Source organism: Grampus griseus (genome assembly GCF_964374135.1).
Source record: "Grampus griseus genome assembly, chromosome: 21".
Taxonomy (NCBI): Eukaryota; Metazoa; Chordata; class Mammalia; order Artiodactyla; family Delphinidae; genus Grampus; species Grampus griseus.
In genome coordinates this window covers 30,223,901-30,250,880 of record NC_139015.1, presented here as the reverse complement: position 1 = coordinate 30,250,880, position 26,980 = coordinate 30,223,901, and the positions used below count along the sequence as shown (strand labels likewise).

At 35.9% G+C, this 26,980-nt stretch overlaps 1 protein-coding gene across 1 annotated transcript in view; it reads right to left on the bottom strand.

The window, feature by feature from the left end:
* The window catches only part of ADAM32 (ADAM metallopeptidase domain 32), a gene marked incomplete at its 3' end in the record, with an annotated part of 166,323 nt that overhangs the window by 82,791 nt on the left and 56,552 nt on the right, over window positions 1-26,980 (bottom strand). The window contains exons 11-12 of the mRNA XM_082680384.1: window positions 18,510-18,646; window positions 7,695-7,872 (exon numbers count right to left, since the gene is read on the bottom strand). Of these exons, the coding sequence (XP_082536510.1) occupies window positions 7,695-7,872; window positions 18,510-18,646 (315 nt within the window). The remainder of the gene's footprint in view (window positions 1-7,694; window positions 7,873-18,509; window positions 18,647-26,980) is intronic.

Sequence of the window (26,980 nt, the reverse complement as noted above, 5' to 3'; positions counted from 1 at the left end):
ACCTGTTAGAATAACTATTATAAAAAAGAAAAAATAACAAACGTTGGAGAGGATATGGAAAAAGGGAACCCTAGTACACTGTTAGTGGGACTGTAAATCAGTACAGCCACTATGAAAAACAATGGTGATTACTCAAAAGATTAAGAATTGCCGTACAACCTAGCTATTCCACTTCTGGGTATTCATCCAAAAAATACAAAAACACTAGTTAGGAAAAATATATGCCCTCCTATGCTTATTGCAGCATTATTTATAACAGCCAAGATGTGGAAACAACCTAAGTGTCCACTGATGGATGAATGGACAAAGAAGACCTAGTATACATACACAGTGGAATACTTGCTCATCCATAAAAATAATGAAATCTTGCCTTTTGCGACATGGATGGACCTTGAAGGTATTATGCTAAGTGAAATAAGTCAAATGAAGGAAGACAGATACCATATGATTTCATTCATATCTGAAATCTAAAAACAAAACAAACAAATGAACAAACAAACAAAAAACCACACACACAAAAAAGCCAACAAAATAAAACCAAAAAACCTCTTAGATGCAGAAATCAGATTAGTGGTTACCAGAAGGGAAGGGGGTTCGGAGGTAAGAGAAACAGGTGAAGGGAGTCAACTATATGGTGATGGATGGTAAGTAGACTTGTGGTGCTGATCACTATGTAGTGTATACAGATGTTGAATTATAGTGCTGTACACCTGAAACTTATATAATAAAACAAACAAACAAACACCAGTATGGTACTGGGACAAAAATAGACATGTAAACCAATTAAACGGAATAGAAAGCCCAAAACTAAACCACGGCATATATGGTCAACTAGTATTCGACAAGGGAGTCAGGAATAACCAATGAGGAAAGGATACTCTCTTCAACAACTGGGAAAACTAGAGAAACACATGCAAAACAATGACAATGACTACTATCCCACATTACCCAGAAAAATTAACTCAAAGTGGATCAAAGACTTAAACATAAGGTCTGATACCATGAAACTCCTAGAAAAAAATGTAGGGAAAAACCTCATTGATACTAGTCTTGGGTATAAATTTTGGAGTGTGATGCCAAATGGACAAACAACAAAAGAAAAAACAACAAATGGGACATCAAACTCAAAAACTTCTGCACCTCAAAAGAAACAATTATCAAAATAGAAAAAAAACCCTACATGATGGGAGAAAATTTTTGCAAACCATATATCAGATAAGGGGTTAATATTCAAACTATATAAAGAACTTACTCAATTTGTTAACAACAACAAAAAAACACTCCAATTTAAAAAGGGGCAGAAGAACTAAATACACATTTTTCTAAAGACATACAGATGGCCAACAGGCACATGAAAAGATGCTCAACATCACTAATCATCAAGAAATGGTAATCAAAACCACTATGAGATACCACTTCACACCTGTCAGAATGGCTATCACGAAGAAGACAAGAGACAACAGGTGCTGGCAAGGATGTGGTGAAAAAGGAAGCCTTATACACTGTTGGTGGGAACGTAAATAGGTCCAACCAATTGGTCCACTATGGAAAACAATATGGAGGTTCCTCAAAAAATTAAAAATAGACCTACCATATGATCCAGCAATTCCAGTTCTGGGTATATACCCAAAGGAAATGAAAACAGAATTTCAAAGAGATATATGCATTTATCACAATAAATCTTGGCTATTTACAAAAACCAAGATATGGAAACAACCCAAATGCCCATCAATGGATTAATGGATAAAAAAATTTGGTACACATACACAATGGAATGTTATTCTGCCATGAAAATGGAAGCTATCCTCCCATTTTCAACAACATATGTGAATCTTGAGCACATTATGCTAGCGAGATAAGTCAAACAGAGAAAGACAAGAACTGTGTGATATCACTTACATGTGGAATGTTTAAACCTGTGAAAAACAGAGTAAAGTACTGGTTACCAGAGGTTGTGGAGGCAGAGGAGTAAGAGTGATGGTATTTAAGGGTACACACTTGTATCGAGCAATAAATAAGCCATAGAGATCTAATGCACAATATAATGAATATAGATACTAATATTGTACTGTAATTATGTAATGTAATAAATATCACTACATCAGCAATCATATAACAATATATAAATGTATCACAGTAACACACTGTACAACTTAAGCTTACAATATTACACTTAAATTTATTCAATTTAAAAAAACTCTTAGTTAACTAGAAATAGAAGGAAATTTCCTCAATATGGTAAAGGGCATCTATTTTTGAAAAAAGCTTATTATCTAATATCATATTTAATGGTGAAAGTCAGAAAACTATCCCCCTAAAAATAAGAACAAAGCAAAGAAGGCCACTCTCAGCACTTCTAATCAGCACTAGAATTCAGAAAAGTCCACTGTAATTTTTATACTATTGTTAGTATGAAATTGTTAAATAAAATTTGTTAAATTTTATTTGTTAATTGTTATACAATTGTTAATACAATTGTGATACAATTGTATACAATTGTTAAATAAATGATACAATTGTTAAATAAAATTTTTAAACACTATCAAAACAAGAAATCTATAGAAGAACTAAAGAAGATCTGAATAAGTGGAGAGATACACAATGTGCACAGATTGGCAGACTTAATATTGGTGAGAAAAGTAATTCCCCCCAAATTGACGTATGAATACAACACAATTCGAATCAAAGTCCCTACATTCACATGCCTGTTCTCCAATTTACATGGAAATAAAATGGTCCCAGAATAGTAAAGCTATTCTGGAAAAGAGGACCAAAGTTGGCTGATTTACACACAATGTTTTCAAGACTTACTGAGAAGTGCATTAGTTAAGACAGTGTGGAATAGGCATAAGGACAGACAAATAAACAGAAAAGAATTCAGGGAAAGATGCATATATATGGTCATTTATTATCATAGGAACAGGTGTTAACTGTTCTCTAAATGTTTGGTGAATTTACCTGTGAAGCCATCTGGTCCTGGACATTTTTTGTTGGTAGTTTTTAAAAATATTATTACTGATTCAATATCATTACTGGCAATTGGTCTGTTCATGTTTTCTGTTTCTTCCTGGTTCAGTCTTAGGAGAGTGCACATTTCTAGGAATTTGTACATTTCTTCCACGTTGTCCATTTTACTGGCATATAGTTTGCAGTAATCTTATGATCCTTTGAATTTCTGTGGTGTTGGTTGTAGCTTCTTTTCCATTTCTGATTTTATTGATTTGGGTTCTCTCTTTTTCTTGATGAGTCTGGCTAAAGGTTTATCAATTTTCTTTATCTTTCTCAAAGAACTACCTCTTATCTTCATTAATCTACCTTTTTAGTCTCTATTTCATTTATTTCTGCTCTGATCTTTATTATTTCTTTGCTTCTACTAACTTTAGGTTTTGTTTTTTCTTTTTTTAGTTACTTTAGGTGTAAGATTAGGTTGTTTATTTGAGATTTTTCTTGTTTCCTGAGGTAAGCTTGTATCACTAAAAAACTTCCCTCATAGTACTGCTTTTGCTTTGTCTCATTGATTTTGGTTCATTGCATTTTGCTTTCATTTGCCTACAGGTATTTTTTTAATTTCCTAATTTATTTCTTCAGTGATCCATTGGTTGTTTAGCAGTATATTGTTTAGCCTTGACATATTTCTGTTTTCTGTACTTTTTTTCTTGTAGTTGATTCCTAGTCTCATAGCATTCTAGTCAGAAAAGATGTTGGATATGATTTCAATTTTCTTAAATTTACTGAGATTTGTTTGGTGGCCTACCATGTGATCTACCCTGGAGATGTTACAGGGCACCTGAAACAATGTGTATTCTGTTGTTTTGGTGTGGAATGTTCTATATTTACTTCTATTAATTCCATCTGGTCCTATGTGTCACTTAAGACCAGTCTTTCCTTAATGATTTTCTGTCTGGATGGTAAGTCCATTGATGTAAGTGAGGTGTTAAAGTCTCCTACTATTATTGTGTTACTGTCCATTTCTCCCCTTATGTCTGTTAATATTTGCTTTATGTATTTAGGTGTTCCTATGTTAAATGCATATATATTTACAAATGTTGCATCTTCTTGGATTGATCCCTTAATCATTATATAATGTCCTTTGTCTTACAGTCTTTGTTTTGAAGTCTCTCTTGTCTGACATAAGTATTGCTACCTCAGCTTTCTTTTGATTTCCATTTGCATGGAATACCTTTTCTGATTCCCTCACTTTCAGTCTGCATGTGTCTTTAGATCTGAAGTAAGTCTCTTGTAGGCAGTATATATATATATGGGTCTTGTTGTTTTATCCATTCAGCCATTCTGTTTCTTTTGATTGCAGCATTTAGTACAATTATATTTAAAGTAATTATTGGTAGGTATGTACTTACTGCCATTTTGTTAAGTGCAGGATACAAAATCAATATACAGAAATTTGTTGCATTTCTTTACACTAACAATGAATTAACAAAAGAGAAATTAAGAAAACAATCCCATTTAGAATTACATCAAAAAGAATAAAATATCTAGGAAGAAATCTAACTAAGGAGGTAAAAGACCTGTATTTGGAAAACCATAAGCCACTGATGAAAGAAATTGAAGATGACACAGATGGAAAGATATACAGTGTTCATAGACTGGCAGAATTAATATTGCTAAAATGGCCATAGTACCCAAGGCAATCTATACATTCAATGCAATTCCTATCAAAATATTAATGGCATTTTTCACAGAGCTGTAACAAATAATTCTAACATTTGTATGGAAACATAAAAGAGTGCAAATAGCCAAAGCAATCTGAAGAAAGAAGAACAGAGCTGGAGGTACCATACTCCTTGATTTCAAACTATAGTATAAAGAGACAGTCATCAAAACAGTATGATACAGGCACAAAAACAGCACATAGATCAATGGAACAGAGTAGAGAGTCCAGAAATAAACCCACGCACTTATGGTCAATTAATCTTCAACAAAGGAGGCAAGGATATACAATGGGGGAAAGACAATCTCTTTAATAAGTAGTGCTGGAAATCTGGACAGCTACATTAAAAGAATAAAACTGAAACATTTTCTTAAACCATATATTAAAATAAACTCAAAATGGATTAAAGACATAAATATAAGACCAGAAAACATAAAACTCCTAGAAGAAAACATAGGCAGAACACTCTGACATGAACTGCAACAATATTTTTTGGATCTGTCTCTTAAGGCAAAGGAAACAAAAATAAACAGATGGGACCTAATTAAACTTAAAAGCTTTTGTGCAGCACATGAAACCACTGACCAAAGCAAAAAACAACTTATTGAATGTGAGAAAATGTTTGCAAATAATATGCCTGATAAGGAGTTAATATCCAAAATATATAAACAGCTCATACAACTCAATATCCAAAAAACAAATAACCTGATTTAAAAATGGGCAGGAGACCTGAATACACATTTTTCCAAAGAAAACATACAGATGGCCAATAGGCACATGAAAAGATGCTAACAACACTAATCATTAGGGAAATGCAAATCAAAACCACAATGAGATATCAACTCACACGTGTCAGAATCACTATCATCAAAAAGATCACAAATAACAAATGTTGGCAAGTAAGTGGAGAAAAGAGAACTCTTGTACACTGTTTCCCACTATGGAAAACAGTATGGAGGTTCCTCAAAAAAACCCCTAAAAATCAAGCTACCATATGATCCAGCAATTCCACTCCTGAATATATATCCAAAGAAAACAAAAACATTAATTCAAAAATACACATGCACCCCAATGTTCATAGCAGCATTACTTACAATTGCCAAGACGTGGAAGCAACATAAGTGTCCATCAACAGATGAATGGATAAAGAAGACGTGGTACACATATACAATAGAATATTACTCGACCATAAAAAAGAATAAAAGTTTTCCATTTGCAACTACATAGATGGCCCTAGAGGGTATTATGCTTAGTGAAGTAAGTCAGACAAAGACAAGTACTCTATGTTATCACTTATATGTGGAATATAAAAAATAAAACAAATGAATGAATATGACAAAGCAGAAACAGATTCCCAGATATAGAGGTCAAACTACTGGTTACCAGTGGGGAAAGGGAAGAAGGGGAAGATGGGGTAGGGAATTAAGAGGTACAAACTACTATGCATAAAATAAATAAGCTCCAAAAATACATTGTACAGCACAGGGAAATATAGCCCTTTTTAAAATAACAACTTTAAATGAAGTACAGTCTATAAAAATATTTAATCACTATGTTGTATGCCTAAAATTAACATAATATTTAAAATCATTGATACTCAATAAAAGAAAAAGATATATGCACCCATATGTTCACTGCAGCATTATTTACAATAACTAAGATATGGAAGTAAACTAAGTGCCTATCAATAGATAAATGCATAAAGAAGATGTGGTACATATATACAATGGAATATTACTCAGCCATAAAAAAAAGAATGAAATTTTACCATTTGTAAAAGCACGGATGGACCTAGAGGGTATTATGTTAGGTGAAATAAGTCAGACAGAGAAAGACAAATACCTTATGATTTCACTTTTATGTGGAATCTAAAAATATAACAAATGAACAAACATAGCAAGACAGAAACAGAGTTATAGATACAAAGAACAAACCGGTGGTTGCCAGAGGGAAGGGGTTTGGGGGGAGGAAAGAACTAGGTGAGGGAGATTAAGAGGTACAAAATTCTAGCTGCAAAATAAATGAGTCAGGAGTATAATATGTACAGTGTGGGGAACACAGTCAATAACTATGTAATATCTTTATATGGTGACATATCATAACTAGACTTATCAAGATGATCATTTTGAAATGTATAGAATATTGATTCACTATGTTGTGTAACAGGAATTAACACAGTGTTGTAGGTCAATTTAAAAAATGAAAAAAAATCCCTACCTGAATTGTACCAATGCTTGTGTACATTTGCAAACATTCATCCACCTGTATACTTATATTTGTTGTATTCTATTGTATGCAGGTGATGCCTCCAAGAAAATTGATTTAAAAATAGATGAAGAGTAAAAAGGGAGGACTTGTTCTACCAAGTGGTGAAACATAATATAAAGGCACAGTATTAAAACAATGTGATATGAGTACAAGTTTGTTCTGACCCATGCATGTATCCAATCCTAATATCATTTCTATCTTATGATCGTGAACATTTATCATATTTGCAGTACTGCTGCAAAAACTGAACTGTCTAGAAGCATTACACCCTGGACTTTTTGCATTCATTATATTTTCTCTAGGGCTTCTCTATCAAGTGAGTAATCAAACTCACCCAATGTTCAGACTGTAACTTTAACAGTCTTCCCTCCCCATACTGCTGATTCCATTGTGAGGCAGTACCCTAAAGGATACTTGATGGTCTTCTCCCACATTGATCTTCAATAAGACACTTACCAGATGTCCAAAGGTTAAGCACAGGTTTGAAAGATTTTACGTATTTAGTCTGGAACCAAAAGCTCATTGTAGACTTCCCTTTTTTCCTGTCAGCAATAATTTTTTGGGAATATTCTTATATTTGTCCAAAACTCTTCAACCTATTAAATCTAGATGGTATATTCTTGTGTGTATTTCAACCTTGATTTTATTACTGCCAATATGTTGCACAGTACTCAGTCATATTTGGGATATATAACATATATGACAAAGAGTTGAACTAAAACAATAAATGTATCAATTTTCCAATTATCAGACTTACTTCCTCAGTACCACAGTCACAGATTTCATTTCCCTCCACTCTGCCATTTCCACAGATTGATGCCGGAGCCCTCTGCATTTGTGGCTTATTCTGAAGACACCGGGCACCCATATTTGAAATGAAATTTTCAAAGTCACTCAAACTGCAATTGCTAAAAGTCTTCACACCGCTGGATTGCCTAAAGATGAATCCGTATAATGTCATGGCAGTATACTTCTGAAAACACAACTCTATATTACATAAGTTAATTTCAAAATGTTAAATTCAAGAGGTAATGATAAATGTTCATAACAAGTGCTCAGAGGCCAAAGTCATTCTGCAGGAGGTCATGTGATTTCATTCACTGGAATACATATCTTCTCAAAACAAAATTAAGTTCAATAGGCAAAACTAAACAACCCAACTAGAAAATGGGCAAAGATTTGGATAGACATTTCCCCAAAGAAGACACATATAAATAACCAACAGGTATGTTAAAAGGTTATCAGTATAACTAATCATCAGGGAAACGCAAAAATAAAACAAAAGACCTCACACCTGTTAAGATGGCTATGATTCTTTAAAAAATAGATAAACAGTGCTGTCGAGGATGGATAGAAATTGGAACCCTAGTATATTGTTTATGGAAATGTAAATTGGTCCAGGCTCTTTTGAAAACAGGTGTGAGGTTCCTCAAAAAATTAAAACTAGAACTATCATATGATCCAGCAATCCTACTTCTGGGTATATATCTAAAACTACTGAAATCAGGATATATAAGTTATATCTGCACTCCCATGTTTATTGCAGCAATATTCACGATAGCAAAGATATGGAGTCAACCTAAATGTCCACTGAAAGATGAACGGATAAAGAAAATGTGGTTCATATCTGCAATGGAATATTATTCCGCCTTAAAAAAAAAAGAAGCAAGTCCTGACATACGCAACAACACAGAAAAGCCTCGAGGACATTATGCTAAGTGAAATAAGCTAGTCACAGAAAGTGAAATACTTCATGCTTTCACTTATATGAGATATTTAAAACAGTCAAACTCACAGATGCAGAGTTGACAAGGGGCTAGGAGGAGGGGCAAATGGGGAGTTGTAAAATGGGTGTAAAGTTTCAGTTATACAAGATGAATAAATTATAGAGATCTGCTGTTCAGCATAGTGCCTATAGTTAAGTAATAAATTTAAAATTGGTTAAGACAATTCCTGTTGAGTATTTCAACTACAATAAAAAAAATTAAGAACAGATAAGAGAATGACCAAGATGTTGGAGTAGGAAGACTCTAAGCTCACCTCCTCCCATAGGCACATCAAATTTATAACTATTCAAAGAGCAATTATTGATGAGAAAGACTAGAAGAGTAGCAGAAAAGATCTTCTACAACTAAAGATATGAAGAAGGAACCACAAGTAGATGGGTGGGAAGGGTGGAGACGTAGTAAAGGCAAGACCCATACCCCTGGCTGGGTGACCCACCAGTGAGCCAGTTCTAGCCTCCCTGAGACCAGCCTCCCCCCAGCAGCCAGCTCAACACTCGCACAACCTCTCCCACCAGGGGATACCACCAGCCCTGGTATCCCCTGGATTCTAGCCCCACCAACCAGTGGGCAGACACCAGTCCCACCAGGACCATCAGAGCCCTGCAGCCTGCCATGTCAGGACCCAGCTGACCCACCAGCAGGCCAACACCAGCCCCAGGACCCTCTGAGCTACACGAGTAGATTAACACCAGCTCTGGGACACCTCGGACCCCTTCATCAGCCAACCTGGGATCCAGCCCTGCTTACTAGCAGGCTGTCAACAGCTTTGGACACACTGGACCATGCAGTAAGCCATGTCAGGAACTGGTCCCACCCACCAGCAGACTGATATTAGATCCAGGACCCCTGGGCCCATAGCCACTCACCCCAATCCCAGATCCACCCACCACTGGGCCAGCACTAGCCCCAGGACCCCATGAGTTTCCACAGTCAGCCACCTGTGACACAGCTCTACCCACCAGTGGCCGGCAGCCTCTGAACAAGGCAGGGACTGGCAACCAACTGGACAGGGGGCCAGTCCAGCCAAGTCTACCAGACCACCCACAGTAGTCAGCCCATCACAATAGAAGGACCCTCACAGTCCTCTTAGGGGGACCGCTAGAGCATATAGGTCTGGGACCAGAGAGGAATGTGCTGCTGTGACGCACAGGACATCTACAAAAGGTCATTTCTCCAAGTTTGGGAAACAACCAAATACCAGATACATAGAAATAAAAACAGCAAATTAGGCAATATGAGGCAACAGAGGAATACGTTCCAAATGAAAGAAAAAGATAAAACCCCAAAAGAAGAACTGAGTGAAGTGGAGACAAGCAATCTACCTGATACAGAGTTCAAGGTAACAGTCATAAAGATGCTCATAAAATTCGGGAGAAGAATGGATGAACAGAGCGAGCCATGAACAAAGAGTTAGAAAATTCAAAGAAGAAACAAAGAGAGATGAAGAATACAATACTTGAAATAAGAAATCTACCACAACGAATCAACAATAGGTTAGATGATACAGAGGAACAAATCAGTGAGCTAGAATAGAGCAGTGAAAAATCACTGAAGCTGAACAGGAAAAAGAAACATGTATAAGAAGAAATGAGGACAGCTTAAGAGACCTCTGGGACGATATCAAACATACTAACAGTCACATTATAGTAGCCCCAGAAGGAGAAGATAGAGAGAAAATGGGGCAGAGGACATACTGTATTTGAAGACATAATAGCTGAAGACTTCCCTAAGGTGGGAAAGGAAACAGACATCCAGGTACAGGAGTTACAGAGAGTCCCAAAGAGGATCAACCCAAAGAGGAACACACCAAGACACGCTGTAGTGAAAATGACAAAAATTAAAGATAAAGACAGAATATTAAAAGCAGCAAGGAAAAAGCAACAAGTTACATACAAGGGAACTCCCGTAAGGCTATCATCTGACTTTATAGCAGAAACTCTGCAGGCCAGAAGAGAGTGGCACCGTATATTTAAAGTGATGAAAGGAAGAAAAACTACAGCCAAGAATAGTCTAGCTGGCAAGGCTTTCATTCAGATTTGATGGCAAGGTCAAAAGTTTTACAGACAAGCAAATGCTAATAAATGGGTACCACCAAACCAGCTTTACAAGAAATGTTAAAGGAGCTTCTCTATGTGAAAAAGAAAAGGCCAAAACTAGAAACATGAAAATTACAAAAGAAAAAATCTTATAGGGAAATGCAAATATACAACAAAGGTAATAAATCAACAGCTTATAAATCTAGTAGGAAGGTTAAAAGACAAAAGTAGTAAAATCAGGGCTTCCCTGGTGGTGCAGTGGTTGAGAGTCCGCCTGCCGATGCAGGGGACACGGGTTCGTGCCCCGGTCCGGGAGGATCCCACATGGCGCAGAGTGGCTGGGCCCGTGAACCATGGCCGTTGAGCCTGTGCATCCGGAGCCTGTGCTCCGCAACGGGAGAGGCCACAGCAGTGAGAGGCCCGTGTACCACAAAAAAGAAAAAAAAAAAGTAGTAAAATCATCTACATCTACAATAAGTAGTTAAGGGATACACAAACAAAAAGGTGATGTCAAAAACCGTAAACATTGGGGGTGGGAAGTAAAAATGCAGGGTTGTTAAAACGTGTTTGAACTTAAGAGATCAGCAACTTAAAACAAGCATATATATATATTGCTATACACAAACCTCATGGTAACGACAAACCAAAAATCTATAGTAGATATACACACAAAAAAGAGAAAGGCATCCAAACATAACACCAAATGTAGGCATCAAATCATAAGAAAAGAGAAAAAAGGAAGAGGACCTCAACAAAAAAGAACTACAAAAACAACTCCAAAACAATTAACAAAATGGGAATAAGTACATACATATCAATAATTAATTTAAATGTAAATGGACTAAATGCTCCAATCAAAGGCACAGAGTGGCTGAATGGATACAAAAACAACATCCATACATATGCTTCCTACAAGAGACTCACTTCAGATCTAAGCATATGACAAATCCACAGCTAATATCATACTCAAATGTGAAAAGCTGAAAGCATTTCCTCCAAGATCAGGAATAAGACAAGGATTTCCACTCTCACCAATTTTATTCAACATAGTATTGGAAGTCCTAGCTGCAGCAATCAGACTAGAAAAAGAAATAAAAGGAATCCAAATTGGAAACAAAGAAAGAAAACTGTCACTTTCTGCAGATGACATGATACTATATATAGAAAATCCTAACGACACCACCAAAAAACTACTAGAACTGATCAATGAATTCAGTAAATGTGCAGGATACAATGTGATACATTTCTATACATTGACAACAAACTATGAGAAAGAGAAATTAAGAAAACAATCCCATTATCAATTGCTGTTAAAATGATCATACTACCCAAGGAAATCTATAGATTCAATGCAATTTCTATCAAAATATTAATGGCAGTTTTCACAGAGCTAGAACAAATAATTATAAAATTTGTATGGAAGCACAACAGACTCCAAATAGCCACAGAAATCTTGAAAAAGAACAGAGTTGGAGGTATCACACTCCCTGATTTCAAACTATGGTACAAAGTGCCAGTCAACAAACAAGTATGGTACTGGCACAAAAACAGACACATGGATAAGTGGAACAGAACAGAAAGCCCAGAAATAAACTCACGCACTTATGGTCAATTAATCTATGACAAAGAAGGCAAGAATATAAAATGGAGAAAAGACGGCCTGTTCAATAAATTGTGCTGAACAGCTACATACAAAAGAAACAAACTAGACTACTCTCTCACACTATGGAGAAAAATAAATTCAAAACGGATTAAAGACTTAAATGTAAGACTTAAACCATAAAACTTCTAGAAGTAAACAGGCAGTAAGCTCTTTAGACATTGATCTTAGTAATATTTTTTTGTATCTGTCTCTTCAGGCAAGGGAAACAAAAGCAAAAATAAATAAATGGGACTACATCAAACTGAAAAGCTCTTGTACAGTGAAGGAAACTATCAACAAAATGAAATGGTGGCGTATTGAATGGGAGAAGATACTTGCAAATGACATAGCTAATAACAGGTTGATATTTAAAATATACAAGGAACTCATACAATTCAACATCAATAAAACAACCCAACTGAAAAAGTGTGTAGAGGACCTGAACAGACCTTTTCCAAAGAAGACATACAGATGGCCAACAGGCACATGGAAATATGCTCAACATCACTAGTCATTATGGAAACTGAATCACAAGAAGGTACTACCTCACACCTGTCAGAAGGGTTATTATCAAAAAAGAAAACAAATAGCGAGTGTTGGCGAGAATGTGGAGAAAAGGAAACCCTCATGCACTGTTGGTGGGAATGTAAATTGGTGCAGTCACTATGAAAAACAGTACGGAGATTCTTCAAAATTTCAAAACAGAACTACCATATGATTTGTCAATTCCACTCCTGTGTATTTATCTGAAGAAACAAAAATGCAAATTAGAAAAGATACATGCATCCCTATGTTCATTAGAGCATTATTTACAATAGTTAAGGTATGGACACAACCTAAGTGCCCATCAATAGATTAATGGGAATAGAAGATGTGGTGTATGTGTGTGTGTGTGTGTGTGTGTGTGTGTATATATATATATACACACACACACACACATACACACACACACACATACATACACACACACACACACACACACACACACATATACACACACAGTGGAAATTACTCAGCCATAAAAAACAATGAAAGCTTGCCATTTGTGATAACATGGATGGAACTAGGGGGCATTATGCTAAGTGAAATAAGTCAGGCAGAGAAAGATAAATACTGTATGATTTCACTTATATGTGGAATCTAAAAAACAAAACAAATGAACAGAGCAAAACAGAAACAGTTATAGAATCAGAGAACAAAGAGGTGGTTTCCGGGGGGGAGGGGGGAAGACATAGGTGAGGGAGATTAAAAGGTGCAAACTTCTAGCTGCAAAATAAATGAATCGCAGGTATAAAATGTACTGTGGGGACTTCCCTGGCGGTCCAGTGGTTAAGACTCTGCACTTCCACTGCAGGGGGTGCCAGTTCGATCCCTGGTCGGGGAACTAAGATCCCACATGCCTCCCAGCACGGCCAAAATAAATAAATAAAATAAAATATTTAAAATAAAAAAATACAAGTATAATATTTAAAATAAAATGGGGAACACAGTAACTATGTATTATCTTTGTATGGTGACATATAACTAGACATCATGGTGATCATTTTGAAATGTATAGAAATATCAAATCACTATGTTGTATAACAGGACTAACAAAACAAACAAAAAACTCATAGAAAAAGAAATCAGATGTGTGGGGGGAAGGGGAACTGCATGAAGGCAGTCAAAGTCACAAACTCCCAGTTATAAGTAAGTACTAGGGATGTAATGTACAATATTATAAATATAATTAACATTGCTCTATGTTATATATGAAATTTGTTGAGAGTAAATCCTAAAAGTTCTCATCACATGAAAAAAATTTTTCTACTTCTTTAATTATCTATATGAGATGATGGATGTTCACTAAATTTATTGTGATAATCATTTCATGATGGATGTAAATCAAATCATTATGCTGTACACCCTAAATTTATACAGCGCTATATGTCAGTTATATTTCAGTAAAACTGGAAGAAAAGACAGAATAGATAAATTTTATTTTTTATATGCATTACAAACTAAATCTACCTAAGAGAAAGTTTTGAGCTAATGGGTGTGGTTGTATGTAAATTCTTGCATATACAGAAAAAATATGGTTATGTATGTGTATGATACCTCTGCCTAGGTGAAATACAACTGAAATAATGGCACGGAGACAACCAAATATCCATTTATGTAAATTCCCAGATGTATATCAACAACTCTTCAAACTTCTACTTCCTCTATCTTTCCCTTGACCAAATTAAGAATCAAACTCTTTGAAAGTTTGAATCTCTTCTATTTCAATGGTTTTTCAATGTTTATTCATAGGTTTGTACTACATATATAATATGATAGATAATTCATTGAATTGTAAGTTGTTTGAAGCAGGAATTTTGTCATCTTTATGGTTGGTATCACTTATTACCTGCACAGTTCTAAGCAAACATAGAACCAACTGTCTGTTGATTCTTCCTAATAACAACAAACTTTCGTTAAACAGACTGTACTGTGCTTAGTCCTGAGCTTTCTCAAAGATTTCACAGAAATTGTATATTAATCAAAATTTAACATAATTATGTCCATATACCACTAATAAAAATAACTTCAGACAATATTTCCATAAGATGAGTCACTCTGCATATGCAGTACAACTTTGTAAGGTAAGGAGGTAACTGACATTTATTGAGTGCCTATTATCAGCCAGATATTTTATTCACTTGATTATTTAATCCTCACAACAAACGAGAGAGGTTGGTATTGTCATCAACATTTTATAGGAACTGAATTAAAGTTTAGAGAAGCTAGAAACCTCTTCAAACTCAGATAGTTTGTACATTAGCAGGATCAGTATTCACACACAGTTATCTAAGACTCCAAATTCAGGTACTTTTTACTCAAAATTTCATCTTTGAACAGTAAATAATTCAATAAAATATTTACTATTAAATATTAATAGATATTTTACTATAAACCATAAATTTTGATGATCTTAGCACCAAAACTGAACGGTGAAGAAAACTTTTAAATAAAAAAACTGTATAATATTTTTGATCTGGGAACTATTTATAGCTAACTGTATATAATCCCTAATTATTCACCTTTTCGCTGCCCATATGGCAGTTCTTAACTAAGAATGTGTGTTCCCAAAGTTTACTTGAATCAATTATCTGAAGTTTTTCCTAACGTTCATTTGGTTGCGATTTTGCACTCTAAATTCTAATGCTATGTTATTTTGCTCCCAAATTATTTTATAAAGGCTTATTGAAACTATGATATAACTAGCCTAAGTTCTGTATTCAAAGAACAGAGAAATTATGTGACAGAAGGAAATTAGGCAAAAAAAATGTTGTACTCTCTACCATTTTTCTGAAGTTGGAGTTAGCACTTGACAGCATTTTACAGTATTTCATTTTTCTTTCAGGGTCTGTCTCTTGTCTACACTTCTTTCCCAACATTCCATATTCTCACTGTTCTTGTGTATCCCTACACCACCATTTTAATACCTCCTAGGTCTTTCTATTCCTCAAATAAGAAGAGATACCAGCACACTGATAAGTAACTTACTTGATTAATTGCATCCTCACAACAACTGTGAGATGTACCTATCATGATCTTCATTTTTCAGATGAGAAAAATAAGGGTTAGGGAAAATAGCAAACAAGTGAAAGATTCCAAAGCCCACATTCCCCTCAATGTATTCCTTACTCCAAGATGGTACCTCCTCTTCCCCAATCAAATTCCCATAGCTTAATAAAATTGGTCTTAGTAAGAAATTAAGAGAAAGCAATAAGAATAAAATAATTCAATTTCTTTGGATAACTGATAACTCTATACTCCTTCTAAATGTTTTTGCCTTTTTGTAAAATGATGCAACTGGATAGGTAAGCAAACCTTCACCATGAGTTTTCCCTAAGTTCCTACATTCATAGCTTTTGCCACTTTCTATGCTCTTTCCTCCCTCCACTTCTGAACTATTTGTTTGTTCAGACTATGTTAAAAGTTATCCACTTTTAAAAAGTAGATATAAATTGCATCATCAAAATAATATACTAGAAGGATTATTGAACTAAAGAATGAAGTTTGTACGAATATATTTTAATGTTCTTTTGCTACTTGGTTTAAATTAATTCCAATATATTAACTGTCCTCTATATGAAGTCAATATGGAGTAGAGAAAATAACAAAAGCTTTGAGTCAGATAAACCTGTTGACTAGTACCAATCTTGTGACTTATGAGATTTTAAGCAAAGTGATCAAACTCTCCAAGTTTCAGTTTTCTCATCTACAAGATACGGATAGTACCCATCCACTTCTTAGGGTTGTTATGAGGATTAAATGTTAATAAACAAGTAAAGTACCTAATTCAACTCTTTGGCTTATAGTGAGTACCCAATAAATCATTGGTGACATTACTGATATCAGCTGAAGTTGGCCACTTATTATCTGTATATCCAATGTAGAGTCATTTAGGCTCTCTGTACTCCAGGGCTTTAAAAAAAAAAAAACACATGGAAAAAGACAAATGGAAATAATCATAGTTGCCTTACTTACTCACATGCCTTCTTTGAAAATTACATAAAATAATGAATGAGATGTACTCTAGAAATGCAAAAGATATATCTATCTACATTTATAGATAGATCTTATATGTTCATTTATATATCTTACATATATATGCATATAAAATTGTTAGATTTTGTAAAAATTAAGATAATACTTGCTCTACACACATCACAAAAGTTTTTTAAGAAACTGGACAATATGTATGAAAGCAGTTTAAATGTCATACAGCACCAGACAAATCCAAAGGCTTATTAACACAGATTCTAAAGCCGGAATGCCTGGGTTCAAAACTCAGGACTGCCACAACCAGCTCTCTGACCACAGATAGTTATCCTTTTATAATTCAGTTTCTTATCTGTAAAGATGAGAATAACAGGACCTACCCTAAAGAGATGTGAGGATCAAATGACTTAACATATGTAAAGTGTTTGAAATAGTCTCTAGCACATAGCAAGCACAACGTAAATATTTGTTATTTTTATTATCATTACTCCCAGACTCTGGGTGACCTACACAAAACGTCTTGTCATAGCATACTTGAGAATAGTTGGCCAAATGGACAATAGGCCCAGAATGGTAATTTTCATATTGCTTATATAGCTATATAAATTTTATATTTGATTTAATAAATGTTGTATTTAATTTATTATACATTTAATTTAATGAAATTATATATTTTATACATATAAAATATTGTTTTTATATATAATCCATGGAGAACTAAATTGTAATAAAATGTGTGTATATAAAAATATATATGTTTGTGTTTGAGCTATTTTTAGAAAGTAAGTGTTAACCTCAGGTGGTGCTTAGAAGTAACTATAAAAAGAGCATGTTTTCAGAAATTAATGGCTTCTTTTCACTTTTGACTTTTGATTGTTCTTCAGTTATGAATAGGTCATACTTAACATAGGCCCTTTTTACAAATAAAAACTGTAGAACACTAATGACATCTGCTGTAGCCCTTGTACGATACACTATGTGGGGAACACTGGCAAATTTAGAAATCACTGTAACTAATCCATCACACACTTGTAGGATTTTACAATTTAAAAAACACCTTCCCATTTTATTTTCTCATTTTATTCTTATATCACTCTGTGAAGTAGGAGAACAGGCATAATCATTCCCATTTTAAAGATGACAAAAATAAATCTAAGCAAGGCCTAGTAATTTATCCAAAGTCACACAAATATTATATTCTTTAGATCATAGTTTTTCCACAACATTAATATACTCTAAAAGCAAAACAGAAAATTTTGTCTAAAAACAAAGGTCACTTGTTTTGGCCTATGACATATTTTTAAAGATCCTTATTAAGTGATTTCTTAAAATACACAGCCTATGGAGAATTCCTTTGCTAATGTATCTTGCAGACTGGATTTGCTATCTTTGACTGTTCTTAATGCTAATCTCCCACCATACTATTCTTAGGCTTAAAATCTCATATTTATATTTTGTGGTCCTTGGTCCATTTATAGTTAATTCATGCTATAAGCAAATACTAAAATTTTTCACTTCGGTTATTTAAAACAAAATAAATACAACAAATAAATAAATCTTATTCTTTAAAAACTTACATGGCTTTTGGACTCATTATGCAGATGGCTCCTGAACATCGACATTTCCTTGGGTCATCATATGATATGCCCAGACTGAGTCCCAGCATCTGGGTAACAATAATTGAAAATGCCTCCAAAGTTATCCCCTTGGGATACTACATTAACAACAAAGAAAATTCAAATAAAAGACAATTCACTGAAGGGTGGTAAAAGCAATATTTTTCTAATTATGACCATTTTATTGATTTATCAAATACTTAAGATTATGGAAATGCAGTTCATTGGACAAGTAAGAAGCTGAAGATCTTCTTATGAAATTTTATTGAGATATAAGCATATTGAGCCTATGTCTAGCTTTGCCATGATTTAATAATTGAATGCTTTTAAGATAATTCTTAAATAACTGTCCTAACTATATAAAAGAGCTATTTTTACATTAGATTTTTGGCTATATGGACCATGATCTTCCATTCACCTAATTTCTTAGGACAGCTCTCATGTTCATTCAGGAGAGTCCACATGATACTCCACCCCTCAGCTCACAAAGTGGCCACATAACCAAATTCCTCAGTTGTAAGTACACTATCTGCTTCCTGCCAAGATTTTCAATGACACAGTAACTAGCATCAGGAGAAACCACGGAAAACAGACCCTCAGGAAAGCATTCTTGTGATTAGGCTGTCACATATTTAATGAGTGCATAAATATCTTCCTTGCCAAGGAGAAATGGGACACTGGTAATTCATGATATGCAATGACATCATAATTTCTCAAATTTTGCCAAATGTGGCATAAGTTAAGGTGTAGGTAGAGGCCAAGTTGTGAGGAACATCAAGGCACTTCACTGTTATAAAGACAAGCTATAATAAATATTTTGGGGTCAACTGGCTTCTTATGGCAGTACTAGAGGAAGCACATTATGAAAAGCAGAAAGGAAAAACTGTAAATGAACAACTGATAATGCAAATAGGCAATCAGAAAGCCTCTGCAGCAGCACTGTAGTGACTATCACCTCCTGCACTTGTTGGTTTGATACAGCTGAGGACCAAACTCAGGGCCTAGCTATAAGTACTGTAGGGTTCCAGCTCCAATTTAACTATCAAACCTACCAGGTTTGGTGTGGAAGGGGTCAGAATCTGAAACTTGGGGTGGGAACAACTGGAGTGACATGAACAAATATCCCTGGACGTCCCTTGCCCGTAGAGTAAGCCTCCCTCTAAACAATGAAAGAGGGCTTCACTGGTGGAGCAGTGGTTAAGAATCCACCTACCAATGCAGGGGACATGGGTTCAAGCCACAGTCTGGGAAGACCCCACATGCCGTGAAGCAACTAAGCCTGTGCACCACAACTACTGAGCCTGAGCTCTAGAGCCCGCGAGCCACAACTACTGAAGCCTACGTGCCACAACTGCTGAAGCCCGCGTGCCTATAGCCCGTGCTCCACAATGAGAAGCCCATGCACCACAACGAAGAGTAGCCCCCACTCGCCGCAACTAGAGAAAGCCCATGCGTAGTAACGAAGACCCAACGCAGCCAAAAATAAATTAATTAATTAAAAAAAAACAATGAAAGAGCCCCTACATTTAAAAAAATGACACTTAATGACAATACCTGGGACATTTGTCTCATCACCCCTCATTGTCTCCAGGTCCATAGTAAGAATTAAATTGCAACAGGAGTGATATCACCAAGATGGCAACATAGGTCTTTCCCAACTTCACTCCCCCTCACAAGAAGAACAACTAGCAACTATTCATGGACATCACTGAGAAAATTCTAGAACACGGAGGTAAGGCTGAAGCAGCCCCTGTACCAGAGACCAAGACAGACCTCATTAGAAGGTTAGGAGGAGCAGATATACACTGAATGCATTGCCCCTCCCCAAGACTGGTGCAGCACCACACCGAGAGGTCTTCCCAGAGCCTACTGTCCCTAAGTGGGAAAAGAGCCTAGAGTGGACATCCAGATCCCCTAGTATTGTGGATCACTTCTGGGAGCCCCTACTCTGATCTTACCTCATAAGAATCACAAAGGATGAGTGAGACTTGACCCTTGGGAATCTGATCATGACAGAGAAGGCAGGAAGGGCTTGCAGCAATCACTGCTTGCATCTTGGCAGGCCGAGTTCCCATCTATAGCACCTGTAGGTGCCAACTAGCAGCTGTGCTCATCTGCAGAGCCAGGACAGTGGAACAGTATGACGAGGGAAGTCAATGAGGTATGGGAATGCCTGATTTGAGTCCTCAGATGAAAAGCTTTGCCAGCCCTGGAACCTGGTCTGCTACCCACCTCCACCCAGTCAGGGGAGTTGTTCATAGCCCTGCCTAATGCCTAGTATAGCTCCCGGCTCCCCCTGACCAGAAGCCTGGTCAGAACACCTGGTAGCTGCATAGTGCAGCAACACTTGAGCAGAGAGTATGGCAGGCAGAATTGATTGTTCACAGAGCAAAGCCTGTGGCACTGTTTGGCCAGGAAACCTGGAGTGCCAGTTAGATTGAGTCAAGACCACAAACAAAGAGCTAAGCTGGTTTTCCCATTACACCTGGACAAGGACACAAATTCATAGCCCTTCCCACTGCTACATATAGCCTTCAGAAAGCCCAACCAACGAATCTAGCCAGAGCACACAGGAAGCTGTGCTGCCCATCCAACAACCCTGCTTACAGTGGCACTTGAACAGAGAGCACAGCCCATGGTTTTCCCCATCTTCAGAGCAAAACCCAGTGGCCCCATGTGTCCAAGGAATTAAGGGCACAGTCTGCTTAATGTGGGTCTACAAACAATGAGCCATGCAGGTCATGTGCTCCCTGTCAGAGCACGGAAGCTAATTCACCTCCCAGCTACTGCTGAGTAAAGTTCCCTGTCCTGACCTTCTAGGAAGCCTGACCAGTGAATCTAAACAACCACAGAGTATATCCTACTGCCTCTCTTGGGCAGGGAACCTCACTATCAGTCCTATCCAACAGTTAATAGCCAGTGGTACCCCCTCCCCTGACCTCAGAGGTTGGGCAGTGGCCTTGCCCAAAAATAGATCCTGCCTGCCCAAGGACATGTCCAGAAACCTAAACTGAGCTGACTAGTGAAGAACTGTCTCTGCCAAAGTGAGCCTGTAAAGTCTGGAAGAGGAGACCAATAACTCAAATGCACAGGTACCAAAGTAAGGAATGAAGGAGCAAGAAAAATCGGGTGGATGTGACACCATCAAATCAAACTAAAAATGCTGCAAAATAACTAACCCAAAATAAATGGAGATGTATGAAGTGTCAGAGAAATAATTTAGAATAATCTTCTTAAAGAAGTTTAGTGAATTACAAGAACACACAGATGACCAAACGAAAGTAGTAAAACAATGAATGAACAAAATAGGTTCAACAAAGGAACAGAAACCATTAAAAAGAGATATCCTAGAGCTGAAAAACACGACTGAAGCATTCAATAGAGAGCTTCAACAGTAGACCCAACCAGGCAAAATAAAGAATCAGTGATCTAGAAGGCAGGAATATTTTAAATTATCCAGTCAGAGGAGCAAAAATAAAAAAAGAATGAAAAAGAAAGCAAGCCTACAGGACTATGGGACAAACACACACACACACACACACACACACACACACACACACACACCCCAATAACCATATCATGGGAATTCCAGAAGGAAAAGAAAAAGGACAGAAAGTATATTTAAAGCAATAATGGCTGAAATTTTCCAAAAACTGGGAAAGAAATGGACATCCAAGTATATGAGGCACAAAGGACCCCAAATAGGTTGAACTTGAATAGGGCTACACCAGGACACATTACAATTAAAAAAGACAAAGAAAGAATTTTGAAAGAAGAGAGGAAAAAAAACCAAGTTACATACAAGGGAACCCCCATAAGACTATCAGCAGGTTTCTCAACAGAAATATTTCAGGTGAGGAGAGAATGGGATTATATATTCAAAATACTGAAAGAAAAAAACCTGTCAACCAAGAATTCTATGCCCAGCAAAACTGTGCTTCAGAAATGAAGAAGAGACCATGATTCCCAAACAAATAAAAGCTGAGGGGGCTTCCCTGGTGGCGCAGTGGTTGAGAGTCCGCCTGCCGATGCAGGGGACACAGGTTTGTGCCCCGGTCCAGGAAGATCCCACATGCCGCGGAGCGGCTGGGCCCGTGAGCCATGGCCGCTGAGCCTGCGCATCCAGAGCCTGTGCTCCACAATGGGAGAGGCCACAACAGTGAGAGGCCCGCGTATTGGGAAAAAAAACAAAACACCAATGGCGTTTTTCACAGAGTTGGAACAAATACTTCTAAAATTTGTATGGAAACACAAAAGTCCCAGAACAGTCAAAGCAATCTTGATAAAGAACAAAGTTGAAGTTATCATGTTCCCTGATTTTTTGTACCTGTCTCCTCAAGCCAGGAAAATAAAAGTAACAATAAACAAATGGTACTACAACAAACTAAAACGTTTTTGCATAGTGAAGAAAACCAACCACAAAATTAAAAGGGAAACTACTAAATGGGAGAAAATATTTGCAAACAATATATATAATAAGGGGTTAATATTCAAAATATACAAAGAACTCACACATCTCAACATCAAAAAACCCCCAAAAAACCTGATTTAAAAATGGGCAGAGGACATGAATAGACATTTTCCAAAAGAAGACAAACAGATGGCCAACAGACACATGAAAAGATGCTCAAAACACTAATCATCACGGAAATTAAAATCAAAACCACAATGAGAAACCACCTCACACCTGTCAGAATGGCTGTCATCAGAAAGACAAAAACAAGTGGTGGCAATGATGTGGAGAAAAGGGAGCCCCTGTGCACTGTTGATGGGACTGTAAATTGGTGCAGCCACTACGGAAAACAGTATGGAGGTTCCTCTTAAAATTAAAAATTGGACTTCATATAATCCAACAATTTCACTTGTGGGTATTTTTCCAAAGAAAACAAAAACACTAATACTAAATGATATGTACCCCAATGTTCATTGCAGCATTATTTACCATAGCCATGATATGGAAACAACCTAAGTATCCATTGTTAGATGAGCGGATAAAGAAGATATGACATGTGTGTGTATACATATACATACATGCATATATATATATATATGCATGTATGTATATGTATACACACACACACACACATACACACACAGTAGATTAATACTCAGCCAATAAAATCTTGCCATTTGCACCTACTGTATAGCACAGGGAACTCTGCTCAATATTATGTAACAACACAAATGGGAAAAGAATTTGAAAAAGAATAAATACATGCATATGTATAACTGAATCACTTTGCTGTAAACCTGAAACTAACACAACATTGTTAATCACCTATACACCAATATAAAATAAAAAGTCAAAAAACATAAAAAATAAATTTTAGGGCTTCCCTGGTGGCGCAGTGGTTGAGAGTCCACCTGCCGATGCAGGGGACGCAGGTTTGTGTCCCAGCCCAGGAAGATCCCACATGCCGCAGAGCGGCTAGGCCCATAAGCCATGGCCGCTGAGTCTGCACGGCCGGAGCCTGTGCTCCGCAATGGGAGAGGCCACAACAGTGAGAGCCCCGCGTACTACAAATAAATAAATAAATAAATAAATAAAATTTTAAAAAATCTTGCCATTTGTTGTACAGATGAACCTGTTTACAAGACAGAAATAGAGACATAGTGAACAAATGTATGGACACCAAGGGGGGAAAGGGGGTGGGGGGGTGGGATGAACTGGGAGATTGGGACTGACATATATACACTAATATGTATAAAATAGGTAACTAATGAGAACTTGCTGTATAGCACAGGGAACTCTACTCAATGCTCTGTGGTGACCTAAATGGGAAGGAAATCCAAAAAAGAGAAGATATATGTATACATACAGCTGATTCACTTCACTGTACAGCAGAAACTAACAAGACATTGTAAAACAACTATACACCCCCCCAATAAAAATCTTGCCATTTGCAAAAACATGGAAGGTCTATCTGGAGAGTATTACACAGAGTGAAATAAGTCAGACAGAGAAAGACAAATATGTATGCTCTCACTTGTACTTGAAATCTAAAAACAAAACAAACAAACAAAAGAAAATGAAAACAAACTCAGGTAGTGAAGACAGATGGGTGGCCGCCAGAGGGGAGGGGGTAGGGTGGTGGTGAAATAGGTAAAGTGGATTAAGAAGTACAAACCTCCAGTTATAAAATAAATAAGCCATGGGGGTATAATATACAGCATATAAAATAAGGTCAATAATATTAACTTTGTATGGGGACAGACAATTACTAGACTTGTCATGACTTTTTGTAAGGTATGCAAATGTCAAATCACTGTGTAGTACATCTGAAACTAACATAATGTTGTACGTCAACTACATTTCAATTTACAAAAAGATCAAATGGAAATTGGAAGAGTTATGTATAGAGATGTTTATTAAATATTGTTCGTAATGGCAAAAATAGAAACAACCAAAATTCCCATGAAAATCATAAAGGATACAGTGTGGCATTAATATAATAAAGTATCAAGCACCAATGCAAAAAATTTACTAGGCACAAAGGATTTTGAGGACAGTGAAGCTACTCTCTATGACACTATAATGCTAGATATATGTCATTATATATTTGTCAAAACTCACACAATGTATACCACCAAAATGAACCTTAATGTAAGCTGTGAACTTTTGGTGGTTGTAATGTGTCAGTGTAGGTCCATCATCTGTAACAAATGCACCTCTCTGGTGTGGACGTTAACAGTGAGGGAGGTTATGTGTGGGGGTGGGCAGGGACTACATGGGATATCTCTGTACTTCCCTCTTAATTTTGCTATGAACCTAAAATTTCTCTTAAAAAACAAAGCCTTTTAAAAATTAACTGTAATTCCATTAAATCTCAAAATTTTAAGTGGAAACCAAAAAAAATCTATTTGCAGAATGATACAGCAGGATACAATTTATATTATGTTTAAAGCATAAAAAACAATTCTTGTTCAGAGACATATTCAATTGTGGTAAAAGTATAAGAGCTTTTAAACAAAGAAATATAAAGGTTTATAAAAATATAAGTACAAAAGCTTTGTAAAAGCATCATTCCTTGAATTCAACTCCTCTAATAATTCTATCCTACATCCTGCCTCACCCACTCATTCCTATGGTTCACACTCTAGATCCTGTCAACAGATTTTTATCAATAACTGCAAGCCCTCCGTCATCTCTGTGCATCCCACATCCTGACCACCTGCTGTCTCTCCTGATAACTCCACTAGCACCTCAACTACAACAATCTGCATACCCATCAGCACAACCAAACCATGTTCCTACATTTTCACTGTTCCTAACCTCCTTACTGACTTCTCTCCTCTTTTAAGCAGTTCAGATTCTCTTACAAACACCCTCAATTTCCTTGCCATCCTTTCACTTCATAATGAGTTGACAAAAACACAATACATCAATCTGCAGAATGCTGAGAGAGAAGGATGTTAGAACTAGGATTCTAAGCCTAGCCAAATTACCAATCAAATGTGGAGGGAAAGCAAAAGTGTTTTCATTAATAAAATAACAGTGTTTGCCACTTATATACACTGCGTCTAAAATTTTTTAAACTTGAGTTATGCCAGAAAAAGAGCAAAGAATTCCAAGAAAAGGAAGATGAAGTTTAATTTTCTGTGGCAGTTGGTTCCGCCCACAGAAGTAAAATAAGTTAGAAAAAAATGGACAAGACCTCTTTTGGCCATCAAAGCTTTACCAGAATAGCAACATATTTACTTCTTGATTCAGAGTTAATATCATTTTTATATTCATAATACCATAAAATATTTATTGATTTAACTTAAAAATCAACCTGTAGACAAAGCACAAAAGTTCTATAAAATAAATTATAAATTTTATAACTCTTAACAATGGATATGAGAAGTGTACTATTTTACATGTCTCATTTTTCATAGCAAATAATCAATGGACTTTGCATAAGGTAAAAAGAATTTTTAAAATAATTAATATAAATAAAAACAAATACATTAAGATGGTAATATATTATGCAATAATATTTAATATATTATATATTATTGTGTATTATATTGTATAACATCTATAATATATAATTACATATATTATGTATATACATATAATATTTAAGAATGTGTTTAATATAGATTACTATTATAAGTATTAATAAAGTAATAAAAACGTCATAATATATATGACAAATAGAGTGGATTAAATATGTCAAAGATAATATTACCAATGTTGTCTAAAGTTTATTAATCAAAATAGGGGTCAAAGTATATATTTTTTAAATAAATAAACTTAACTACCAGAGAATTTAAATAGAAATTATAAATTCTTACAGGACTTCATGAAGGGGATAAAGAAGACAGTTTTGTTAACAAACTTTGCTTTGTATAGCTACAATTTAAACAATTTTACATATACATGCATGCATGCATAAATTCTGTAATAAAAATAATTGGAAGAGTATCAGAAATAAAAATATGTATGC